General features: G+C 34.9%; 1 protein-coding gene across 2 annotated transcripts in view; it reads left to right on the forward strand.

Moving 5' to 3' along the window:
* The window catches only part of LOC145252730 (uncharacterized), a 113343-nt gene that overhangs the window by 48631 nt on the left and 43756 nt on the right, over positions 1 to 20956 (forward strand). For both annotated transcript variants that reach the window (XM_080112586.1, XM_080112585.1), the window contains exons 2-4: positions 2298 to 3316; positions 9890 to 10076; positions 17230 to 17354. In XM_080112586.1, coding sequence (XP_079968712.1) covers positions 2298 to 3316; positions 9890 to 10076; positions 17230 to 17354 — 1331 coding nt within the window. The remainder of the gene's footprint in view (positions 1 to 2297; positions 3317 to 9889; positions 10077 to 17229; positions 17355 to 20956) is intronic.

Genomic DNA, 20956 nt, shown 5'->3' on the forward strand with positions numbered 1-20956 from the left:
TATACCCTTGGTCTTATAATTTTGATCATGTGTAAAAAGCCTAATTTAATAAAAATGCAAATTTTTAAATAAAAGTTTTGGAATGTACCTTTTTGTTTCCATAACCTTTTAAATTGTAGTATTAGGAACCTTAAGTCGGAAGAGTTTAAAATCTATCCTTAAAAAAAAAAAGGTTTCTTTTTAAAGATTTTTAAGTGGTCTTCAATTTTTTATCAGTAGTGATAATAACTATCCTACCTACAGGATTCCATTTGACAACTTTATTCAGTATTATTAAATAATCCTTAGATGATTGGTATGCTGTAAAACAAACCAAATAACCAAGAAATGATTGTCTTAGAAAAACAAATTTTGATTCCAAATTAACCTACTTTTCTAATTCATCATATTTGCTTTAATGTCCATTTTACATTCTGGAATGCCATGGACGGTTTTAAGAAATTAACTTCTAAACTAACCTTTTGTTGAACAGGTCTTTATTTATACCTCTTTCCCTCTCAAGTCCAATTGTTTCCTCCCATGTTATATTTGGTTTTACCCTATAAACTAAACTTGTTACCTCAACTGTTCTACATTTCCTAACCCTAACTCATCGATTCATTCAATGTGGCTATAGCATCAAATGTATTATTTTGCACATATCTTCCTATATTGTCTAGATTTAGTTTTCCTCTTAGGTCATCAGAACGAAGCCTGTCTTTAAGATTCACTACATATTCATTGTATCATCCTCATGACATTTCTCTCCATACAACACATGTCATTCATCCTCATTGGCCAGATTTCACTTCCATGCATCAGCATATTATGTATACATGCCTTTTCTTAGTTGACAGTTTTAAGTGACACTCTTTTTGGAGGTTGAAAGTTCAATCCTCAGTGCAAATGATACTAATATTATAATTGCTAATTACTTAAGAGATCTATTGACTCATGGCTGACAATGAGAGCATGCTACCCTCATGGAATAAGTAGAAGGTTACGTTGAAAATTCTATGCAGATTCCCCAGTATGACAAGATACATCTGAAGAAAGTCGGAGGTTAAATTGGCCGAAACGTTGTGAAAATAACATTGAAGATGTGAACAGTAGTCCAAATAATACAAATAATCAATATTCTAAAAAATTCCAGATCATAATCTTAATAGTTTTACCATCTAGATGTGCTTTCCCCACATCTGAGTTCTCATCCATCTCTATTATCTTACACTTCTTTCGCACATTTACACAAATAATTCACTTTCAATACAATGGGGAAAGGAGTGGCTGGTTACTTTTGATGCATCTAAAACCAAGCTTCTATCTTTACATCATCAACGTTCTGATCCCCATCTTGCATCAATTGAAATGAATGGCTCTCATCTTGGGGAGGCCTCATGTTTTGACAAGCTTCTGGGCTTAAATGGAACACATACATCAAATCTGTTGCCAAGGCCGCTGAAAAAATGGTGGGATCCTTCTATCGATCCAGTAGATATCTCATTGCTGATGCAATTCTCTATCTATATAAGAGCCAGGTACGTCCAAGGATGGAGTACTGTTGCCACATTTGGGCAGGAGCTGCTAGAAAGGACTTGTCCTGCCTTGATAGTTCAAAATAGACTTCGTGGCCTGGTGGGAGATGTCCTTTTCTCGTCTCTGCAACCTGTATCTCACAGAAAAGATGTTGCGAGTTTGTCTTTGCTTTATCGTTATTTTTATTGAAGTGCTCAACTGAGCTTCAATCTATGGTCCCCCTCTCGCCAAACTTTCATAAGAAACACTCGTCTAGCAGAAAACACTATCAATAATTACACCCACTCTTTATCTATGTCTAAACCTAAACGTAGATTCCATGAAAAAAAAGCTTTTTTCTTAGAACTGCACACCTGTGGAACTGTCTTCTGTTTTCCTGCTTTCCAGCTGACTACAATCTGATTGTCTTCAAGTCCAACATAAACAAGTTTTTGATGAGCCGTTCCACTTAAGTTAACAAATTTACCGAATTTCCATTACTAACAATTACTATATTGTTACATTGACTACTGTACACTCTTAACCCTTATCCTCGCATGGTCTGTGGGCCCTGATAAGTGGTGATACCTTTGTAAAAAAAAAAAAAAAAAGGGTTGTCCTGTTTACATTGCAAACAATAATACTGTCTCCTGCTGTTTGCATTTAATAAAATATATATACTGAATTACCTCCCTTTGTCTTGCACATAATTAATAGCTACTTGTACGTATAGGTATTGGAACATATGTATCATATGAGTTGTATGTTATTTTAATATTTTATTGTTTTTATTTTTTTTGCAGGCACTGATAAAGATGTAGCTGATGGCATCCTATGTACTGGTAATCCGAACCAAGTGGTAGTTTCAACATTAAATCTGATTGAAAATTTGAATTCGTCAAGCAATAACTCATTGGAAACAACAAAAGCAACAGCAGTGACGACTACAAACACCATCACTACCAGTACCAACGCAATTACAGTAACTGGTACGGATATTTCTCAAATCATCCAAGACAGTACAATTCAAAGTGTTCACACTCAGATCGACTCTCTTCAAGGAAATAGTGCCGCAACCCCTATTTCTGAAAACAGTAGCAGAGATGGAGTGTCTAGCATGCAATCGGAGAGCACTGTGGGCTTATCTGTCACGGAGTCGTCGCAGCCTGAACAGGGCTGGTCGAAACCTACCTATGTTGTTGCCATGGCCCCAGACATTGGTGTCAGCGAACATACAAATTCAGGGACATCTGCTGTTATCGAAGCTGTTAACAAATCATTGTCTTGCAAACGATCTCTCATTAATAGTTCAACTGTTCCTCCAGTGGTTACCAAGGTCATTATCACAAGTTCTACCGCTGGGAAGAACGCCACTCTTGAACAACCACAGGCTATTCCTGTACAGATACCAAATCAGCTGATGGCTCTGAACTCTATAGCGCCAGGGCTCAGCGTCTTACCTCAGACACAGAACTCGCAAACACCCACAAAGACTATAACCATATCCCCCCAAACTATTCTATCCGCTGGTAAGGCTGTCATAGCTACAATGCCAGGCACACCTACCAAGTCGGGTTTACATATAACCAAGTTACCAATGTCCCCGGCTAAAACGCCAACTAAAATCACCATGATACCTGTATCAATTGCTAAATCTCCACATCGGGCTGTTTCTACTTCTTCTATAGTTACTGTGGTTCCTCGGACAATAAGTACGACAGACAGGTCCATGCTTACCATAAACAGTTCAACAGCGGGCATTTCTAAACCAGCCACCATAACGGTCTCACCATCAAAGTTAATCATCAAACAAGCAACTTTAGTAAGTTTCGACCAAACAAAATTCATTCAGATTTCATATTTTATTACTTAAAAAAAAAAAAAAATCATTTTAACTTTTTCAAAAATTCAGCAAAAGATAAAATGTTTCTTGTTTTTTTTTTTCTGTTTTATTTTAATTTTTTTATTTTTCTTGTTATACTTTTGAACTTTCATTTATAATTAAAAAAACATCTTTAACTTTGACTTTTTTTAACGTTTCCTCTTTGCTGTTTTCCGTAAATTAGTTTTTTTTCATGTTTTTATTGTTTCTTTTTTCCTGTGTTTTTGTTTTTCTTGTTTTTTTTTCCTCATCCTTTCCTCATTTCCCCTCCCTATCTGCCCTCTCCTTTATTTCCTCCTCCTCCTTTCTCTCCCCATACGCCTTTTCTTTTCTATACGCTTTTTTCTTTTCTGTTTTTTCTTTTCTCTCCCTTTTCTTCCCACCCTCGTTTTTCTTTTATTTGTTATTTTTTCTTGTTGTTTATTCTTATTTTTTTTTTCTATTTGTTTATTCTGTTTTTTCTTTTGTTTTTTGTTTTTTCTGTTTTTTGTGTTTCTTCCTGTTTTTTCCTTTTTTTTTTTTTTTTTTTTCCTGTTTTTACCCCCGTTTTTTTCTTGCGTCCCCCCCCCCAGTATTCTCCCCCTGTTTTTCCCCTCTCATTTTTTTCCGTTTTATTCCCGTTTTTTTTTTTTTTTTTTTCCCTGTTATTTTCCCCCTTTTTTTTCCCCCCATTTTTTTTTCTCCATTTTTTTTTCTCTTTCTATGATTTTTATTTTCCTGCTTTTTTGTTCTTTCCCTGTTTTTTTCTTTCTGTTTTTGTTTGTTTTTCTATTATTTCCTGTTTTTTTTTTCCTTTTCGTTTTACTGTATTTTCCTGTTTTTTTTTTTTTTAAACCCCCCCCCCCCCGCTCTTACTTGTTGTTTTCCACATTTTTTTTTCCCCACATTTTTTTTCCTGTTTTTTTCTTCTCCATTATTTTCTCACTGTTTCCCCCCTGTTTCCCCCATTTTTTTTTTTTGTCATTCTTTTTTTGATTCCCTTTAATTTTTTAAGGGCAATTTTTTATTCTATTTTTTTTTTTATTTCTCATTTTTTTCTTTTTACTTTATCAATTTTTTGTCAATGAAATTTTTTTATATTACATTTTTGTTTTATTTAAGAGTTTTGTTTGTGACGTATCATGTCTAAAGAACATTCACATATTATTCCTACATGTTTGGCATGAATTTTTATCAATGTTGACAGCATAAGTCGTTAACAAATATATTACAAAATAAAAAAAGAAAAATCTGATGTATGTACCTGTAATGAAATTAAACTTATCATATTCCAAGAATCATGTACATTGATCAAGTAGTTTAATATTTGAATGAGAAAATCAAATTTTATGAGTTATGTGAGGAGTGACTGTCTCACCCAGCATTCTAAAAAGAATTAACAAATAAAAAAACAAGGGAGGTAACTCAACAATTATAAATTTGCGTGATTTATGTTGTAATGTCTATGAAATCCCATTAATCACTTAAAAATAACTTTCTTTATAGAATAGAACTATTTAATCAATTTAGATGATTTTTGGAATGTGATATTTTTTGTCATAGATAAGTATATCATACAGATTTTTTTAATTTTTGTTTTTTAATATAAAGAGAATTCTGGATAAGAACCGATAAATCCTTTGTATCTCTTTGTAATTGATGGAGCAAACTGATATTATTAATCTAATCTTATTAACAATGCAATTTAACCAATTTCATTGAATAATTTTATATGCATCTAATGAAAATTAATGATGAATGGTCTAACCGAAAAAAATTATTAGGTCAGATAGAATATGTAATCACTGAAATCTATTGGAATTTTTTTTTATTTTTGTGTAAAGAATATATTTCTGTAATTCACTGGCTAAGCAAAATATAGGATTTGTCGGATGCCAATCTACAATGGTTTAATTTCAAGAATCTAACTGACTTTTCTTTATATATTAAATATATTTGATATCCAAAGTCTGTTTAAATACTGAGGTAAGAGGCAGGCAGTAATTATTTCAATACATTAGTTAAGTTTGATGATAATAAAATATGGTGAATGACTATAGAAATACAATAATACTTTTTATAGTATATTTATGTTTTTAATATTCACAATAAAAATACTAACCCCTCATCACCTCACTGGGTTGACGTCAGGCAGGGCATCCAGACCATAAAAATCTTGCCTCAATTAAGGAAATAACTTCCAAGGAAACATTTAATACATACCAGTATGTAAAATGGACATTAAACTGAATATGGCAAAGAACAAATCCTGAAATACTTAAAAGTAATAAAAAAACATTGTAAAAAACATGTCAGTGGAAATAGATTACACAACTAAAGTCATAATTTTCTGGAATTAAATTCCTATAAGCTTTACTGGACAAAATTGAAGTTTTTTTGTTTTTTTTTTAGAAAAAATATATTTATCAAAATCAAATACACAATTCTCTTCACTAAACACAAATTTCATTAGTTAAAAATCTAATTTTTCACCATAAACCAACAATCTTATCCCATGCCTGAAAGTTTTTTAGCAAATTTTGTTTTCTTAATCGAATACTGCTTTTGAATTCTTTTTTCACTCTTTGTTCTTAAAATTATATAAAATTGTAATCAATTGAACATTTTCCATTTGTTTCTAGTTGAATTAGTGATTTTTTTATTAGGTATCTCTTCATATCTCTGTTGACGTAAAGTTAGGTATGTGCAGACGTTTGTGTGAGGGGCATTTCCAAAGTAATGCCTTCTATTTTTTTTTATTTTGCCCGAATTGATCAGAGGAGATTGAAAAATTGTTATGATGATAGAACTTATGAATTCATGACCTGAAAGTTTCATCTCTCTATTGCAGATATTGATGCAGTGAGACTCTAAGAAAGGAACCCTTGTCATGGATGTATGTCAGAAGCAGAGGTGCATCATTGAATTCCTAGCAAAAGTGCATTGAGAATAGTAGTAACTATGTAGAAAAATAAATTCTGGGTCACAAAAATTTGCTCGTTTTAACAGTACCACTCATTGTTATATAACCCTATATCTTGTCCGAGGGTCGGGCCGCATCCGTCGCTATCCTGGTTCACGGGAGCATACTTGTGATGTACTTCTGGCCGTGTTCGTCGCTCCCAGCTCACAGGACCATAGATGCAACCCAGCAGGGCTACATTATTACTTCTAGTGGTGGACCCCTCAAGGGTGACCAGACTCTCACTGGTCACTGGAAAATATTTTTTTGCTGCTCAGGGCACGCGAAATGTGCATGACCCTAAGTCCGTGTGGCAACATTGTCAATTTCGGTCGTCACTCTGGCTTCGTGCTGGATCCAGTCTATCTCTTTCATCATCTGACGTCAGGGCATATTAAAATAAACTGCATCTTCATTCAGGCTGGCAATCGAGAAAGAAAGAAAAACTCTGGTTCATTTTCGTAAAAACCAACAAAAATAATTATTCAGAAATCGTTCTACACTTGCTTAAAAGTTGAGTTTCTTAATCCGAGCTTCATGATGCAGGTTGTATAACTTAAGTTCCTCTAATTAATTTCCCAGCTAAGAACAAGAGTCTTTCAACTTAGCTCCTATGAGGGTCTTGCCCCCCAGGCGGGGTGAGAGCGATGTGCCAGCCAGTAAAAAGGACTCTAACTCTAAAAAGCCAATCGTTTTTATAAAACTGGCCTCTTCTCCCCTCTCTCATATTGAAGATTACTTTTCCTTTTTTTTTTCTCTGAACCTCTTTTTTTTCTCTATCCCATTATCTTATTCTTTTTCTTCTTTCGTGAACTCCTTTCTCTATTTTATTTTCATTTTCTATTTTCTTGTGACCCTCTTCTTCCTCTTTCATGACCATATCTCTCTCTAGGTTCAATTTATTTATTTATCTGTCCAACTAACTTATCACTGGCTTGGGGGTCTGGTAGTTAAATACAACAGGTGGACCCAAATGACAACATCTCCCAGACACCAAAGCAGACCTTTTGAATCCAAGTCATTGTACCTGTCTCACTCAATTAGTAGTTAAAATTCATTTTTACCAAATCCAACTAGAAAAACAATCTCTTGTTCCACGAATCCTATTATCAGATTTTATATTTTCTTTTCATTGAAAAAGATACTATTTCTTCTCTGGTGGACAGAAATCTCATAAACATCTGTTTTTCCTTGACCAAGTGTCAGCATGGGCCCCCCCCCCCCTGACCATACCTCATCCTCTCCCATCTTCATCTAGCTGTATAGGATATCTGGCACTGCTTGGGATCCCGTTACATTTATAGCTCTTCAACATTTTTAGTCAATAAACTTTACTTTTGGAACAACCCTTGTATTTACAAAATTAATTTCTAAATGACTCGGTTCATTGTGCTTCACACATGTCTCCTAAGTCAGCAACCTGGATTTTCACATTTTCCAGAGAATCCTCAATAACCACAAAATCATTTGCATACAGGAGCTTTGATGGAACACCTACACGGATCTCGCTCAACAATGCCTCCAGAATGATGATGAAAAGAGGTGAGCTGAGTATAGAGCCATGATGAACCTTAGTACCTTCTCTAAACTCCTTGCTGTAGTGGCCATTGACACGAACACAAGCATTTGCGTATATGCCCTGAACAACACCTATTGCCCACCAGAGCACTTTCCTAGGCACACGCTCAAATGCCTTTTTGATATCAACAAATGCAAAGTAGAGAGGTTTCCTGTATATGATGTACTTTTTAGCAGTTGGTATGCAACGAAAATATCATGGAAGGTGCTTCTGCCCGGCATAAAGCGAACTGCATTTCATTAATGCTCACCATCCCATGAATGTGAATGCCCAAAATAAACTCAAGCATTTTTTATTATTTCATTAAGGCCATAATAATTGTTACAGTCAAGGGCTTCACCCTTGCTCTTGTGGAGGTTAAGATGCAACTCCGCTCTCAGTCCTTTGGGATTTCACCACCACTAAAAGCTGTCTCAGCTAACTGCTTCACCAAACTCAATTCCTTCTTTGTCAGCAGTTTTAAGCATCTCAATGACTATTCCAGACAGGTCAGCAACTGTGGCATTTTTTTTATCCTATGGATGACCCTTTGAACCCAAACAGCATGTTTTACTTCACCATAAGTTTTTCCAATGTTTATCTTAACTCCTAAGCATAATATAGTAAGCTTTTTAAAATTTGTATACTCTCATATGCTGACGTGATGCTAAGTAAATTTGAAAAATTAAAATTCAATTTCCAATTAGTATTAGCCTGCATTCAATTATGTACACACATATGAAACAAGAATACATTTTGATGATCAGATTTACCATGAAACTGCAGTAAACTATTTTTAATTATTATAAAGCTCTTGTTTTTCTCATCATTTGAGGAAAAAATGTCCTTTATTAAAATAAAACATTTAATCTTGGAGCCTTGAAAAAATGTTTTTACAGAGTGCTTTTGTCAAAAAATTAGTGCAGACATACACAAAGTATCCACTTCATCATTTAATAAATAAAATTAATTTCCTCAATGGCACTAAATATTACCATTATTAAATACTAGCAAGACTCCATGGAAATCTCACAGTGCTATCTACATCAATCTGTATAATTTACTATTAATAATAATGTTCCTTTTAAAATGTTTGTCAGGCTTGGACTATAGCTATAAAAAATGCTTTTTTTTCATAAAAATAAATCGTCAGTTAAATATACTTTAAATGAATAAAACAAATGTCACTTTTGAAATGTATTTATTTAAAATTGTATTGTTTTAGTTGACACAATCACATAATTTGATTTTGGAACAATTCATTTCAAAATGGATAAAAATCAGAATTTTTTTTTTACCTGAACCACATCGAATTAATAACCAATCACCATCTTTGCAGATAAGACGATCTCATTTTTTAAATGTGTTTGAAAGGTGATAACATACATACAGCCATGAAATGCCTCAATATAGTATATAGATCTGTCTTATTTTGATATTTCATTTAAAAGGAAAATGTGGTTGCCCAAAATACCTTCTATATTAAAAGACAAAAATGCATAAAAATCTTTACATGTACGTACAGTGATGGAAGAAAATGCTCATATTCCAAAAATCATAAATTGATTAAGTAATTTTATTTTTTATAAAAGTCATTTTTAAACGATTAAGGAGAAATCATAGGCAACAAAACTGATCTTGTAAGTTTGGCTGATTGTGGTGTTATCTGCCTTGTTTCTTAAAGATGGTGACATGAGACAGTCTCTATTTGCTTCCTCACAAATTTGATTTTCTGATTTAAAAATAAACTTACTTGATCAATTTACGTGATTTTTGGAATACGATATTTTCGTTCCATTATAGACATGTATATCATACACTTTTTTAAAAAATTATTTTTGCTTTTTAATATAGGAGGGATTCTAGACAGGAACTGAGAAAAAGTACTTTAAATTAGGTTTTTTATTCATCTTTCAAGCTGGATTGACCATGTTTTTATTTATTTGTCTCATCAGTTCAGTTGTTATGGCTAGAGTGTTTCTTGATTAATGTATTACCCTTTTTATTAATTCAGCCAAGGTCTTCTACTCATGTCCAGTTGCCTGTGAGTAAACCAATCCAGATAACCACACAGCAGCAAGCATCAAACTTACGGCATGTCACAGTGTCCACGCAATCATTACACCAAGTACAAGTTGCAGATGATAAGTTACAGTATGTCCGGCTTATCACCCCCCAGACTCAATCTCAAACGAACACTGGTAAGAACAAGATGTTTTTTTTTTTTTCCTTTGATGATATTGTTAAAACATTAAAAGTAAACATAACGTAATTATTGTTATTATTGGGATTCAGTTGATGTTAAATTTCTACTCGGTGACATTTGACCGCCACTCCTTTTACTCCTTTCAAGGGTCTTATGGTTAAAGAGAAGATATCTGAACAATGACTGTATATTTTTAACTATATTGCCCCCTCCCCCCTCGTCCTTGATTAATTGTTGTCCAGAGATTGGTTTTATTAGTGAGTTAGATGTAGAACAGTTGAGGTAACAGGTTCAGTTCACAGGGAAAGCTAAGAAAAGCATGAAGGAAATAATAAAAATGATTTTGAGAAAGAAAGAATAGAGATAGATTCGTTTGGAAATCAATTTCAAATCAAAGCCATCCACCACATGCCAACATGTAAAATGGATGTTAAACTGGATTTGATGACAAGCTCTCATTCTGTTTATAGTTTGTGTTCAGCGTACAATAAAGATCTATATATTTTAAGTATAAATGTCTTATAAAAGTTATTTCACTTGAGAACCGTTTTAGACATTAAATGTTGTTCACTCTAAGAAACTTTATAGGGTGCAGTTTAATCAAGACATTAAAAAACGAAAATATTGGAAAAAAATTATATTGTACATATTCGTTATAGAATAAAGTTTTCATACAAAAAAGCACTTAATTTGATCAAATATTTTTTTTTTTTTTTACCGAGGAAAATCAAATGTTAATGAGATTGATCGGGTAATGGCCATCTTTTTTTTTTTTTTTTTTTTCGTTTAAGAGAAAGGAGAGCCAGAGGGAGATAACTCCAATCACCGTTTGAAGTTTATCAAAATTTGATGAGATTATTTTGAAACATGAACAGAAAAAATAATTAGATAAATATTTTAGTTTTTTTTTCACTTATTTTACAGAGTTTCTATGTCCTTTTTTAATCCTTTTTTCATTTTGTCCTTTGTTAATCAATTTTTCGTTTAAAGGCCCCCCCCCTCCTTGTGTTTGTAAACAGCCAAATGGCGACGATAGATCGATCTCATTAAAATTTGATTTTCCTCTGTAAAAAAAAGAAAAACTACTTGATGAAATTAAGTGAAATTCTTTTTTTTTCGGAGAACTTCACTCCATAACGGGTACGTACAATATAACGTTTTTTTCGATATTTTCATTTTTTTAATGTCTTGATTAAACTGTACAAGTACCCTTTATGGAGCATACACGAAGATTCTTTGTGTCCTCAACAACATATTGTGGAGAGATGATGTAGTAGTTTGTCACAAAAAAAAATCCTTCAATGCTTATCTGCAGTTGCATCTCTACATGACAAACCTGTTGGAAAAGTATTTCTGTGATCTCCAGAAAGCAAACAGGCTGGCAGGCCTCCTATTACAATCAAGATTTTTCTGGAGAGGTACACTGGTTTCTTTGGATGGGAGCTTCTGGCTGCTATGAATGAGCAAACATCATAGTGCATAGACTTTGTGAATGTTTCACCATCAATTGATGGATGACTCTGGACTGAGAGAACCATCGATCCAGTCACAGAGACAACCTCATGGATAATTGCTACCAAACATGTCCCATCGAGTAGAATAGAATCAACGATTGATCAGAGGGAAATATTTATTCGTTCATCTCTTCAGACTATCCCAAGTAATAGTAATACCTTAGCTTGTATAAATATTAGTCGAAATATATTTTGCCAGTTGATCTAGTCTAATAATACTTTTGAGAAAGATATTAATCTTTGTATTCTCTTAACCAAATAGGTTCCTGGCACACAGCACACTCTACACCTATACAGACATTAGCTTGGTGGAGAGAGTGGGTCTTGTTTTCTACAATGCATGATCCACTATAATAATCTGTAGAGTTTCAGAACTTTTGAGATGGGATTGATGATTTGGATTTTTCGGACTACTGTTCTCACCTTGGATATTATTCTCACAATGTTTCGGCTGATATAATCTCTGACGTTTAGGTTTATCTTGTTGAATTGGGGAATCTTTGTTGAACTCTGAAAACTATGAATTTCGAATGGAACCTTTTATTTAATCGACAGGGCCTAGCTTGCTTTCATTTCATCAGCCATAACAATAAAAGTCTTCAATTGTTTAGGATTGTATTCTTAGTATTGTCTGTAGTGAAGATTGAACTTTCAACCTCTGAAAAACTGTCACTTAGAACTGATTATTACGTATATGTCACAGGTCCTGTAGATGTGATTTGATATAATCTATTTTATTTAATACAGAACTAAACAAATTCTACTAAAGTGTGGAAATTTGTGGTATTCAACATCTGGAGGTTGAAAGATTATGAAACTTATGTTAACAAACTAATAAGAATTTACATAATAAGACACATAAGATTTTGTCTGATAGTTTTATTCATATTCAGTTTTTATTGCCCTAGAATTTTTTCTTTATCCAAAAGCCTTTATTTTTGAACTGTTAGTTGAAAGTGAACATTTTTAGTTTTAAACCCACAAAAAAGAAATTTAAAGCTGGCCAACTTCCGCTTGTGCAAATATCTTAATTTTTCCTCTTTGCAAGAAGCCATTTTCATTTTACAGTATATATTTGAAATAAAAATGTTATTACTGTGACCTAACAGTTTCTCTGTCGATAGTCTGCATGATTTTCATTTTCTCGGTAAAACGAGAAAAGAAAAAAAAAAGTATATCAACTGGATTTTTGCTACAAAAATGGATTTCAATTCGTTTTATTATTTCAAATTCTTCTGGACTCAAAATTTTTTGTATTTTCTTTTTCTCAAGAGAAAGTTCTCAATTGTCTTTTGTTCTCTGAAAAATTTAATATTCTTTCTGTTAAAACCACATGTGACTTTTTTTTCTTTGTGAATATTAATTTGACATATCTTCTCCCTAAAGTCACGGTTTTTCTGTTTATCATTTCTTAGACTCAGATTTGTCTTGTGAGTCTAAGGCAACTAGTTGAAATAATACACTTCCAGCAGACTCAGACTTTGGAATTACAGAAACAAAGAGAAAGAAAAGAAGGGAAAGAGAAGAAAAAATAGAAAGAGAATCAGAAAGAAGAGGAAAGAAGGTAATTCAGTGAAAAAATACTGGAAAAACACAGGCAAATAAAAAATAGGAACTACTAACTAAAGTAATAGCAAAGAAAGACAGAAATGAGTCAGACCAGAATGTTTTTCCCAAACTGAGATCTGGTCAGCATTAGAAACATTTCACTATCGTCTTGAAGATGATTGAACTTTTGAAGCCTATTTTCACAGATTTGGTAACATATTCAGGATTGATTGTAAGTCATGGAGCAAGCAGATAAAGGTTCATCTTTTATTACAAAAATTAGGAGCTGCAAAACATAAGTTTGTGGACTACATCATCCCTAAACAGACGAGCAAATTGTCCTTCGATGAGGTAGTGAAATCTTTGATGGAATTATACTGTCCAAAAATCAGTATATTCCATAAAAGATGGAAATGCATCAACCTGATTCGCAAAGAAGATCAAGATTACACCACATTTGCTTCAGTTGTAAATAGACACTGTGACGACTTCGGACTATCCTCATTGACGACCAACAACTTTAAGTTCCTAATTTTCATTCAAAGCTTAGTGCCGACCAAGGATGCTGAACACTCTGGGCACTGGGCACTAAACAGATTGGAAAAGGAACCAAATATAACCCTTCAACAATTGGCTGAGGAATACCAAAGAATCATCTCGGAAAAACAAGACTCCAAAAATATAGAAGAAGCAGGTGTAGCACAGATTAGAAAGGTACAAAGTAACAAAAAATCTCTCCAAACAGTCAAACGAAAGCCAAACATAACTCTCTGGAAAAATCCTAAAAGAAGTTGGAGTTACCTCGTTACCCATGTCAAGGATGTGGAGAACTCCACTGGTAGAAGGATTGTCCATACTGGTCCCGGAAATGTGATCGGTGCAGATGCAACGGACACAAAGCCTCATATTGCAGATCAATGAGGACTCAAGCAGAGGATGAAAATGTACAGAAGTATGTGACAGTAAAAATTGGGGACAAGAATGTTAGACTTGACAGTTGTTCGCATTTGTCCATCATAAACCACCATACTTGGTGCAAAATTGGAAAACCGGAGATGATGAGAACCAAGAAAGTTGCTTGTTCAATAACTGGAGAAAGAATAAGATTTGAAGATGAGGTTATCACTAACGTGACGTTGAAGGGAAAAAGCATTGAATCTCAAGGTGTTTGTATTAAAAAAACAATAATAACCTTTTTGGGACAAACTGGATTAAAAAATTTGAACTCTGGGACTCACCCATTAGCGAATTTTTTTTTTTTTTTTTTGTCAAAAAGTGGATAACCTTACAGCCAAAGTTGAAAAACTAAAGAAAGGCCTGTATGAGTTATTCCTCATGTTTTTTTGGACAAACTAGGCCGCTGTACAAAAATGGAGGTGAACTTCAAGTTACAAGATAATACCACCCCAGTCTTCAAAAAGGAATGTAGTGTACCGTTTGCCTCTATACAAAAGATTGGCGTAGAAATAGACAGACTCATCAAAGCAAGAATTTTGACTCCAGTCGACTACAACGAGTGGACTGCCTCCACCGTGTATGTAAAGAAAAAATCGAAGGATATCAGAGTTTGCGCAGACTTCTCAATCGAGTTGACTGGAGCACTTAAGGATCATCATTACCCGCTACCCAGCCCCGAGGAAGTTTTTACAAAACTAAATAGAGGGAAAATATTCTCAAAAATAGATCTGAGCAAAGCGTACCTACAGATTCCCTTTGAAGAAGAAAGTTCCAAACTTTTGTTCATTACCACTCACAAGGGACTTCCGTGATTAAAGTTGCACCAGCTATCTTTCAACAGATAATCGACACAATGTTGAACAGCCTTAATTTTTCTATCAGAGACCTGGACGCTATTCTAATGAAAAGCAAACCTATAGCGCAACATAGGAAACAAGTTTTTCAGGTGTTCAAAAAGATAAACGAGTACGGCTTCACACTTAAAGACACCAAATGTGAATTTTTTCTCAACCAAATAAAATACCATGGGCAGATAATAGATAAGAATGGTAGACGGCCCAATCCAGAAAGTTTCATAGCAATAAAAAATATGCCTGAGCTACATTACATCACAACACTAAATTTTTTTTAGGCTTAGTTAATTACTATCAAGCCTAACATGCACACATTACACGCACCTTTTAAATGAACTACTTGGGAAGGACAAGATTTGGAATTGAACCATGAAATGCAAGATAGTGTTTGAAAAGTTAGGAGGTGCTCACATCAGAACTATTACATTACAACTCAGATGTAGACATTATCATCACAAGTGATGCAAACTCATATGAAATCTGTGTGTGTATCCTACATAAAATGCTTGACGGTTCTATGAAACCGATAGCACATGCGTCAAGAACCCTACTACCTGCAGAAAGGAATTATTTCCAGATAGAGAAAGAATCCTTAAGCATCATTTTTGCGTTAACAAGATTTCACAGATTTCTCCATGGATGACATTTCAAACTTCAAATGGATCACAAACATCTGATCTCTATCTTTGGCTTGAAGAAAGGGTTGCCTCCACATATGGCAAACAGGCCCCAAAGCCGAGGAACAATCCTACTAAATTATGACCTTGATATGAAGTTCCTTCCGTCTCAAATAAGTTAGGACATGCAGACGGGCTATCCCAAGGAATGGTGAACCATTTGAAGATTTGGTGATCGTATCCCTACGAACATAGTGAAATTATAGTTTAAAAAAGCGCCACCAATTCAATTTAGTCCATGGTCACGGATACACATGGACTACACAGGACCACTAGATGGACAGTACTACCTCATAGTAGTGGACAGCTTCTCTAAGTGGCCTGAAGTCTTTAGGTGCAAAAGCCCAACGTCTTGGGGAAAAAAAAAAAGCATTCCCGCACTAAATGAAATGCTACCCCACAGTCAAAAGTTGACCTCAGTAAGTCATTAAAACGTGTACCTGCTAATTTAAGTAATTAAATAAATTCAAACGTGTTTCCGTTAGCATCTCGCGATGGCCCAATTTTCACACTTTAATTTCCAACTTTGCCTCAAGGGTTCGGGTTCGATCCTCATACTTACCTATCAAAACAGAAAAACTGAGTTTTGATTTACCCAAAACCACACACACCTCCAAACACCCAGGCAACGCCGGGTACCCCTCGCTAGTCATATATAAAAGTAACATGTGAGAAAACAATATTGTTTTTGCACTGACCTAATATCTCCCATAACTGTCCTAAAACGCTGGAATGGCTCAAAATGGGGAATCATTGTACATTAAATTCTAAAATAATTTTTGTTTATCTTTCATTAAAATTGTTCAACATATTCACATGTTATTGTCTATTGTAAAGGTAGAATCACATTTTGGAGAAGTGGTAAGATGATGGTGGTGATGGGGTGAGAGTGGGGTTAACGCAAGGTATTAATCTACAATAATACCAAAGAAATATTGCAATATATTCAGTTTTAAACAGTCCTAGATTTACATTTTAGTTTTTGTACATAAAATGCATTACAATTCAGCTTTGAGTTCTCTAACTTCTTTTCTTTTAATGGATACATGCCATTTTTAAGAAATTGCAGCTTATGTGCATTTACTACAGATTATTTGGAAACCATTAATTTCTGGAGATTTTTAGTAGCATATTCTGATTCCTTACACCAAAATACACTCATATGGCAAATTTCATTGTTTAAGCTTGTGTTTCACACAAAGATAAATTTTTACTGGATAAGTAGAGTAAAAAAATGTGACAAAACACATCATCTCAAAGCGGGAAAATATATAAATGTGCAAGACACAAAAATAGCCATAACTTCCTTAATTTTAATTGGATTTAAAAAATTTAAAAAGATTCTTTCTTAGCTCACCAATCTCTTTCTATGTATGTCATTATTTAGATACTTCAAGTCATTTCAATTTTTTCATGTATATTGCTAATTATTGTTTTTACTGCAGATTTTTTTTTTTTTTTTTTGTTACAAATTAATCTCTTCACATTTTTGTGACTGAGAAAGTTTTCAATTTATCTATCACTTGATATTGTATTTGCATGTAATGTTGCATTTATAATTTTAATCTATGCAACTTTTGATTCTTCTTTCTCTACAGGAACACTGGGGACATCCTTGGTGCAAACTCGTCCAATTGTCCCAGCCACACTATCAACCAGACCTCCATCACAGAATACACCATCACAAGTCAAAATCACACTTCCCATACAAGGAGGAACACCTGTAAGTAAAAATAACAATACAAATAAATTTGTATTATTTAAAAGTGTTTATTAATCTTAGAAAGAATGGAACGGTATTCTAAATATTACACATGCATCTGTTAAGATTTTATCTTCCTCTGAGGTAATCAAATCTAAGTCTTGTAGAAAAGGCATGCTCCCAGTTCCGGACCTGTATTGAGGTGGTGATTGAAGCTGACATTTTAACACTAATCTGTCTTGCTAAAATCTGTATTATCTTCTCTGAATCTTGCCTTACTTTTTTTCCAAACTTATTAATGAATTATGTTATCTAATCACAGTCAGAATGCCTGTTGTAATCCTTCCTGTCAGTGGGGCATTAGAATATGCTATCTCTTGCACTTTACCATTATTAAATACTTTAATTGGTTCTGAAATAAAAAAGAGATTACTATTATCAAATAATTACAGGATGGAACAATAAGAAAAGTCAGTCTATAAGACTCACAATACACATTTGTATTCTTATATTATTTCTTTTCATACAACACATATCTGCAATCCTTATTAGCCAGATTTCACTTCCACTTAGGATGGATGCAACTGAAAATCTGGGAAAAATAAAAAATATTTTAAAAAAGATTTTTTATTTAATAAAAAAAATAATATAGAAGATCACTTGTTTTTCTAAAATGTTTAAATTTAGTTATTGTATAAGTAGGTCAGATAACATCCAATTGAAGGAAATCGCTTAACAAAGAAGGAGGAGGGTATTAGCAGTGAAATTAGAAAAATTAATTCTTAAATTTTTTCCAGATTTCCTCACATATTGTCATTAGTGACAAGAAGAGGACTTTGTACCTGACTCTTATATATGTAGAGAATTGTATCAGGCTTGCATTCACTAACATCCGTGGGCTTAGAACTAATTTAGCTGATGTTGAAGCATTTCTCCTAACAAATACCCGGATATCTTAGCACTACGCGAGACTAACCTACACTCCTCCATCCCCTCTAACTACTTTAACATGCCTGGCTATCTCTCACTCTGCCGTAAGGACTCTGACAGATATCTGTATGGACTTGGAGTCTACATTCGTAACACCCTCCCCCTTACTAGAGAAACAAACCTAGAAACGGACGATCAAGCCTTTATGTGCTTTAGACTAAATTAGACTAAACATACAACATAACATTAGCAACTTTTATTTTCTTTACCGCTCTCCCTCGACCCAGGACTGCATCATAATAAACAAAGTCTCTGACAGCATAGGCACAGCACTCTCCCTCGACACTAGCGCACAAGTACATGTATTTGGTGACTTTAATGTTCACCACAAAAACTTGGATTCTCTACTCACACAGATGCAGCTTGGCAGCTCAACACATAGTTTTGCTATATCTCACTCCCTATCACAAATGGTTACGTTTCCAACCAGCAAGAACAACACGCATCACTTCTAGATCTGTTTCTGATTACAGTTCCCGAAGATTGTATAACAAATGCTGACAGCCCACTCGGGAACGCTGACCATGCAGTGATAATGGTAGAAATCGCCCTAAATTCTAGACCCAAAACTGAAGAGCCAGTGCTCAAAACAACGAGATATTATAAAAAGGCTGACTGGGAAGCCATCAGAGATCTTATCAGAGATGCCCCATGGGGAAATATTTTTTTTCTTCCTGCTGAACAGTGCGCAAATGAGACCACTGAATGGTTCAAAACAGCAATTGAAGCGCATGTTCCTATGCGGAAATTTTATAGCAAGCCCCACTCTCCCCAATGGTTTACTTCGACTTGCACAACTGCCATTGCTCAAAGGCAGCATGCATACCGCAGATTTAACTGAGATAAGTCCAGTTCAAACAAACTAGAAGTAACGTTAAGAAAGAAATAGCGACAGCTAAGAGAGAATTTACTGAAACCACTAAAAAACGCATCGAAGCACAAAAATTAGGAAATCGTGACTTCTGGAAAATCTACAACAGTGTAGTAAATAATGGGCAATTAACAATTCCTCCACTAACCAACAATCACGAGGTTGTTTGGTTTGCTCAACAACCGACAAGGCTAACATGCTTGCCAGCCGGTTTGCCTCGAACTCCACACTGGACCCTTCCAACCACCCCCTGCCTGATTTTCCTTTGCGGACAGACGCCACGCTAGACGATCTAAAAATCACTCCTGCTCAGGTACACGCTATCATAAAAAACCTTGACACTTCAAAAGCATGTGGACCTGATTTCATCCCAGCTGTGCTATTAAAAAAGTGCTCAGCCGAAGTAGCTCCAGTTCTCTCCAAACTCTACAAAAAATGCCTTAATGAATCATGCTTTCCGGGCTGTTGGAAAACTGCTTCTGTGGTACCAGTATTCAAGAATTCTGGCGAAAGAACTGACCCATTAAATTATCGCCTCATTAGCCTCCTCCCACTTTTTGCCAAAATATTTGAGACCATGATTAACCATGCTCTAGTCCGGCACCTTACAGATGCTAAACTTCTGACTGACAAACAATATGGATTTAGACAAGCTCGTTCCACAGCAGACATCCTCACTGTAATCTCAGAACGTATATACCATTCACTGGACAAAGCTGGGGAGGCCAGAGCGGTAGCTCTAGATATATCTAAGGCTTTTGACAGGGTATGGCATGAGGGTCTCCTCAGGAAAATTAAATCATACGGTATCACTGGTAGAATACTTAACATAATTAAATCCTTCTTAGATAAGAGAAAAATCCAGGTTGTCCTCGACAGTCGTACATCTAAACAGTGTGATATAAATGCGGGAGTGCCTCAGGAGTCTATCCTTGGACCTCTGTTGTTTCTAATATTTATTAATGACCTCCCCGACAAAACTGCTTCTGAGATGGGTATATATGCTGATGACACCACACTCTATAACAGGCATGACAGGAAAACAAATGAACACATAACTAAAGAAATGGCAAAAACACTAGAGGATGACCTCCAATCTGTAGTGGAATGGGGACAAAAATGGATGGTCACATTCAATGCTGCCGAGACTGTTTCCTTCAATAATTACAAGAAACCTTCTCTGCCACCAATAGCAATGGCCAGTGACTCCCTGTCTGAGAGTACATCTTTCAAACTGCTTGGCCTAACGTTCACTTGAAACATGAGTTGGAACAATTATATTGAAAACATTGCCAGGGCCGCTGCGAAAAAGGTAGGCTCTCTCTACTGTGCTAGAAAACTACTGGCACCTAAAAGTATCCTGTACCTCTATAAGGCCACCATTCGCCCATGTATGGAGTATTGTTGACACATTTGGGCTAGTGCATCTGCTGCTAGTCTCTCGCTCCTAGACAAGGCTCAAAAGAGAGTCGCCAATCTGATAGGCCCTGAACTGGCATCTAAGCTTCAGCCTCTGTCCCATCGACGAAACGTTGCATCCCTCTGCCTGTTCTACAAGTATTTTAATGGTGAATGCTCTGACAAACTGCAGATACTTGTGCCCCCACGACCTAGACACCCTCGACAAACCCGACAGGCAGCTAAATCCTACCCCCACACAGTAGAGATCCCTAGATGTAAAAGATCTTTCTACTCCAGTAGTTTCTTCCCCAGAACTGCTAGACTCTGGAATTCCATTCCAGGTCCCTGCTTCCCTAACTGT

The sequence above is a fragment of the Euprymna scolopes genome, chromosome 29, assembly GCF_053919585.1.
Source record: "Euprymna scolopes isolate OS-2025 chromosome 29, ASM5391958v1, whole genome shotgun sequence".
NCBI lineage: Eukaryota > Metazoa > Mollusca > Cephalopoda > Sepiida > Sepiolidae > Euprymna > Euprymna scolopes.